The sequence below is a fragment of the Sinocyclocheilus rhinocerous genome, unplaced genomic scaffold (genome assembly GCF_001515625.1).
Source record: "Sinocyclocheilus rhinocerous isolate Xijiao unplaced genomic scaffold, SAMN03320098_v1.1 scaffold878, whole genome shotgun sequence".
Classification (NCBI taxonomy): domain Eukaryota; kingdom Metazoa; phylum Chordata; class Actinopteri; order Cypriniformes; family Cyprinidae; genus Sinocyclocheilus; species Sinocyclocheilus rhinocerous.
Window position 1 is genome coordinate 745,580 of NW_015664312.1, and position 6,450 is coordinate 752,029.

Sequence of the window (6,450 nt, forward strand, 5' to 3'; positions counted from 1 at the left end):
AATTCTTTAAAAATCCTACAATGTGATTTTCTGGATTTTTTTTTCTCATTTTGTCTCTCATAGTTGAGGTATACCTATGATGAAAATTACAGGCCTCTCTCATCTTTTTAAGTGGGAGAACTTGCACAATTGGTGGCTGACTAAATACTTTTTTGCCCCACTGTATGTGGGGGCGTGTTCGAACGAGCCGTTTTAGGTAGGTGTGGCTAACTCTTAACTTTTATAAAGAATATCTCTTTGGATTTGAGACTTTAGTCTTTGCAACTTTACAGATCTTCTTTATGCACCAAGAGCTTGTAACACTCTAAAGAGAAAGGAAAAAATGAAATCGCATCATATGACCCCTTTAAACATTGTAAATAATGTTTTAATAGTCGTTTTCATGCTTTAAACACTTTAAAGTACACTTATTTTAATATGTTGACACACATACAAAATCACATATAAAGTACTTTAGAATTTTTACTGTAGTGTACTATTTGATTGCAACTTTATCATTACAAATGTGTAATTACAAATATATATTTAAAAATGGGTTTCAATGGAAACAACATTAAATGGGTCATATGATGTTGCTAAAAAGAACATTATTTTGTGTATTTGGGGTAATGAAATGTGTTCATGCGGTTTAAGGTTCAAAAAACACATTATTTTCCATTTATAAAGAATATCTCTTTGGATTTGAGACTTTAGTCTTTGCAACTTTACAGATCTTCTTTATGCACCAAGAGCTTGTAACACCTCAAAGAGAAAGGAAAAATTTAAATCGCATCATATGACCCCTTTAAAGTATATTTTAGTGCACCATAAATTACATAAATGCACCATAAATGACAATAGAAGTAATTATGTATTTACATATAAAAATGTGCTTAAGTCCTACTTAAAGGGATAGCTCACCCAAAAATTACAATTCCAAACAGTTGCACTGGCCCCTGTTGACTTCCATAGTATGGAAAAAAATACTATGGAAGTCAATGGGGACCATAAACTGTTTGGTTACATACATTATTCAAAATATATTTTGTGTTCAACAGAAGAACATCTTGAGGGTCAGTAAATGATGACAGAATTTTCACTTTTGGGTGAACTATCCCTTAAGTGGCTCAAAAAAGCGCTCTAAACTTCAGCTAATTGCATTTAATATAAATTTTAACTAGAAGAATACATTTTCAAATAATTGTAATTAACATGCAATTATGTGTTTGAAAACATTACATTCCATTCACATTATTAGTATATTCTTTTAAAGTATATTATTTATGTAATAAGTATTTATTTTAAAAGCATACACTTTTTTCCACAAGGGGTCACATGCAAAGTTGAACTGATTTTCAGAAAGCATACTGCAAGGCCTAAAGCTACAGGTTTAATGACATGGCATGTCATAACATATAAAAACACTTACAGTAAAATCCTTTGTGCTCTCAATGTACCAAACAATTTTCTGACATCCTTCACACTGCACCTGTAGCTTAACACTCTCAGCGATGTTCACTGGACTGCAGTTGGAACAGCTAAAAAGAGTATACACAGATTTCAAAGCAGGCTACTTGGTACAAATGACAACAAATCTGAGCATATAATTTGATTGAATCAAATCAGTTAAATTCTTACGTAACAGAAAGCTTCATATTTTCTCTAGGAATGACAGTGATGCATCTGGTTCCAGACTGTGTGACACCATGTGACTTGGTATGTACAGTATACACAGAGAAACTGTACACTGGTGGTAGGCAAGCTTCGGATATCTCATAATCTCTATGTTTCACTTCACTGGGACAGGGGCAATCCTCATCTACAAAGAAAAGAGAAAGAGAGAAAGAAACACCAGATTCTTATGTGCTATGAGGGATGTTACATAGATCAACTCTGAAAAGATATAAACAAGATTAAAATTGTTGGATGGTTAGCATGGTTCCATTAGCGCCTGTAACTGTCCTAACTACACACACCGGCAAAAAGCATCTTTCTCTGCTGACAACTTCAGAAGTATCCACGTTTCTGACTAAACTGATTGCAAGCAACATTAAAATCATGGCAGTCCTTGTCTGACTGAGCAACTGCAATTGAGATGAATGAGAATGCTAACAGATTTCTCCAGGTATTATAGACCTCCTTGGATATGACACATTATTTGTAATTTAGCAGTAGTGGTACTTACGGCATTTCCAGATAGCGTCGTCATCTACTAATCCATCAACATACAGCTTGATGCTGGTAGTGCCGATGACTGGGACCTCTGGATCTACTGTGATATTTAGATTATTGGCTCTGGCAGTTCTCACTTGCTCACTGATCTGGAGAAATAATAGATGTGCTGCATTTTTCAAACAAGATAAGCTCTATTGACGGTATCTGTGGCATACCACAGAAAATAATTTCAACACCATCAGTTTGTAAAAACAAAAATGTGTGTACAGTAAGACACTTACAACTGAAGTCTATAAGGCAAGTCAATGCACTGAAATAATGCTAAAATACACATTATTTACAAATACATCTGCAAGTAAAGTCATCATTTAAAATTTAACTTTTATATGTTCAGGGATAACAGAAACGTATTTTATAAGTTTATATTTAATGTTTACAATAAAGTCCTATAAGTTACTTTTCTGTAGTCAACAAAATATCACATTAATTAAGGAAGCATAGCTTGTACTGAGTGCTTATAACAAAGCATATGTGTTTATGGACAGACTCTGGATCACATACCGTCTCTTCTTCATGTTTGTTCACTGTTTCATTTTGACAATACACTGTTGTGTTTCCACCATCCATTACCATTCTTGAGAAGGAATTCTCTGCTCTGACCACAACATTTAATTTGCCTAAATAAGATGGAGAAAAAATCTGACTGAAGAATCTGAAAGCTGTGATTAAATATACATTACTTGACCAAACGTGTGAAGATCATTTTTCATTGTGATGCATGTTTTTAATATTTAATAATGTTCAAAATCCTATTAACGCCCATGGTTATGAAATCAAATACAAATACAAATCAATACTTTTGGCCCTCTAATGCATGTGTAAATAAGTAAAAGGCAGTACCTTGTATTGTGTTTGAGATTACGAAAACTTGTGGACTTCCATGCAGCATCTCATGCATCTCAGAAAAGGTGTGATTGGCTCCAGACACCAGAAAATGCAGTTGCACTGGAGCCCCCCGAGCCAGAGACACATTGACATAGAGGGCATGGACCGGACACTGCTCATGCTCAAATTCCATGTCCGCTATGAGTCCTTCCACTGGCTCCACCAAGCACAGCTCCAGGACAGTGGAGCGATCTACAGCCGTCACCCCATTGAGAGCCACAACAGTAAACTGTTGGCAGCCTGGTCCTAGCTGCTGCTGTACTTCTGGAGATATAGTGATGTTATGGGGAACGATCCCTCTGATAGCGGAAATGGAGGCCAGCTCTGTATTTTCATGCTGCATTTTGTATGTTACATTTGTTCCTGGAGGAGGTAAACATTCATTTAGATTCTGTCCATTTTTAAAACTTATAATATGTCCTTATAAATTACCTTGTATTGTGTTTGAGATTACGAAAACTTGTGGACTTCCATGCAGCATCTCATGCATCTCAGAAAAGGTGTGATTGGCTCCAGACACCAGAAAATGCAGTTGCACTGGAGCCCCCCGAGCCAGAGACACATTGACATAGAGGGCATGGACCGGACACTGCTCATGCTCAGGTTCCAAATCCACTGGCAGTACCTTGTATTGTGTTTGAGATTACGAAAACTTGTGGACTTCCATGCAGCATCTCATGCATCTCAGAAAAGGTGTGATTGGCTCCAGACACCAGAAAATGCAGTTGCACTGGAGCCCCCCGAGCCAGAGACACATTGACATAGAGGGCATGGACCGGACACTGCTCATGCTCAAATTCCATGTCCGCTATGAGTCCTTCCACTGGCTCCACCAAGCACAGCTCCAGGACAGTGGAGCGATCTACAGCCGTCACCCCATTGAGAGCCACAACAGTAAACTGTTGGCAGCCTGGTCCTAGCTGCTGCTGTACTTCTGGAGATATGGTGATGTTATGGGGAACGATCCCTCTGATAGCGGAAATGGAGGCCAACTCTGTATTTTCATGCTGCATTTTGTATGTTACATTTGTTCCTGGAGGAGGTAAACATTAATTTAGATTCTGTCCATTTTTAAAACTTATAATATGTCCTTATAAATTACTACAAATGTTTCTGCCATCTGGTGGGTGAAAAATTTAAGTAGGCCTATATGGGTAATAAAATCCCAATATAAATCCCAATAAAATTCAGGAAAAAAGTCAGAATTGTGAGATGAAAATTTTCAATTATGAGTTTATAACCCAGTTGACCAATTTGGGTCTGCAGTGAGCACCACTTAGGGAGATGAGCTTCCATAGCTTGAATATTCGTTTGGTTTTTATTTTTTTATTTTTTATTTTACTTTTTCACAGTCAAAAATGAAACCGATGAGACTGAACAACAACAAGCCACCGGAGAGACCACCGCACTGATGATTGCTCGTGTGAGGGGAGATGCAACTCTAGTTTAAACGAGTACAATGACATTTTGAATCAATGATAACTTCTGGAGAGAAAAAGCACAGGCCATGAACAAGGATAAAACTTTCTAGTGTGCATGTGTCGAGCACTTGTGCTCATGCATGCTATCAAATGGAGTATACTTTAAGGTTAAAAGGTTGTGCGTTCAAATGTATACCCTAAGTGTTTGCATTAAAAATGAAGTATACTTTGTGTTTTTCAATAAAATGCCATATCTAGGGGCCACAATGTCATAGACACCAGAATACCTCAGAATCTGCATAGAAACACCCTAGCAACTGCGTAGCAACACTTTGGCAACATAGCAATTTAGTGTTTCGTTTTGCAGGGGCTTTTTAAGAAACTGTAAAAATGCATGAAATTACATTCTCTTTTGTCAAAATAATAACAATAACAATAATAATAAAACACTTATTTTTTACCTGCGTCTAACTCCACTTGGATTCTCAGAGGGTTATTATAAAGTGCTTTGCAGTTGGAATAGTCTGTGGATTGATTCATGCTGTGGCACATTATAGTCCCAAACTCTCCAAGCGGTTCCTGGATAGTGATGCTTTTGGAAGCGGTCACATGCCATTCACTAGTACTGCACTCTACCGTGGCAGTGTATACTCCAGCATGGCTGTACTTATGCACCACATTCTCCATCCTAAAAAGAGTTTCCACAGTCAATCATTAAAGTTCCATTGTGAAAAAAGATGTGCTTAATTGTATTAAATGTGCACTTATAGTGTACTTGCAGATAACATCATATTAATTACATAAAAGGCAACTTAACTGTACTTAAAGAAAGTACACTTTCATGACTGTTTCTTAACATAATAGTAGACTTATTTACACGTTTATCATTATATTTTAATAATCTTTTGTCATTCTTTAAAAATCACATTTTGATGTGTTGACTAACATATAAAAGCACATGTAAAATACTTGATTATAATTTTAACGGTATTGTGTTACTCAGTATTAAGTTAATATATTTAAATGTACTAAATTACGAATGTGTAATTACACATATATTTATATACATAAACTATAAATTTCAGTAGAAATTACATTAAAGTGTTTTTTACTTTACGTAAATGTTTGTTAGTAAATTCAAAAGTACACTTTGATATCTGAGACAATAGAAGTAATTATGAACTTATATATAAAGATATACTTAAGCTCTATTTAAAAGGGCTATATGTACAATTCAGAAACTCTTGTTATTAGCGACAACGGTGGCCATTAATTGAACTGCAGCCACCATCTTATTGCTCGTGCTCGCACTGAGGCAAGGGTTGCCAACTCTTATGCATTTGGGATGAGACACATGCTTTTAGGCTCTGTCTCATGCTCTCACACTGCCCAGTTAAATCTCACGCCAAATAAAAACGCCCAAGTGCTGCGCAGACCGAATCTAACTGCATTTTGATGTAATACACCATTCGGACTCCGCAGTGCTGCATGAAGTCGAACACAGACCTGCTGCAACCTCTTGATTGGACAAGTCTGTACCAATCACATTTTCCCTACACCGTGCAAGGTCACTGTAGTACAGGGGTTCTCAACTCTGGCCCTTGAGGTCTACTTTCCTGCAGAGTTTAGCTCCTACCTTGATCAAACTTGCCTGCCAGTAACTTTATAGTAATCCTGAAGACCTTGATTAGCTTGTTCAAGTGTGTTTGATTAGGGTTGGAGCTGAACTCTGAAGGAAAGTGGACCTCGTTATAGGAGAAAACTCTGAGCTGTTATCTTGGGAAAAGGACGTTGTGATAATTGGGTGCCAATAATTGTGGCCAACGTGAACTAGAGAAAAACATTTATTTCATAATGTGAGTCTTCCCCCACTTTCCATTGTTTTACTTCAATGATAGGTTAGAATTTTGTGAATTTTTTGAATGAAAGA

General features: G+C 36.7%; 1 protein-coding gene across 1 annotated transcript in view; it reads right to left on the reverse strand.

The window, feature by feature from the left end:
• The window catches only part of pkd1l2a (polycystic kidney disease 1 like 2a), a 19,339-nt gene extending 15,897 nt beyond the window's left edge, over positions 1-3,442 (reverse strand). The window contains exons 1-4 of the mRNA XM_016540798.1: positions 3,083-3,442; positions 2,165-2,300; positions 1,618-1,798; positions 1,409-1,517 (exon numbers count right to left, since the gene is read on the reverse strand). Of these exons, the coding sequence (XP_016396284.1) occupies positions 1,409-1,517; positions 1,618-1,798; positions 2,165-2,300; positions 3,083-3,442 (786 nt within the window). The remainder of the gene's footprint in view (positions 1-1,408; positions 1,518-1,617; positions 1,799-2,164; positions 2,301-3,082) is intronic.
• Between the last annotated feature and the right edge of the window lie 3,008 nt (positions 3,443-6,450).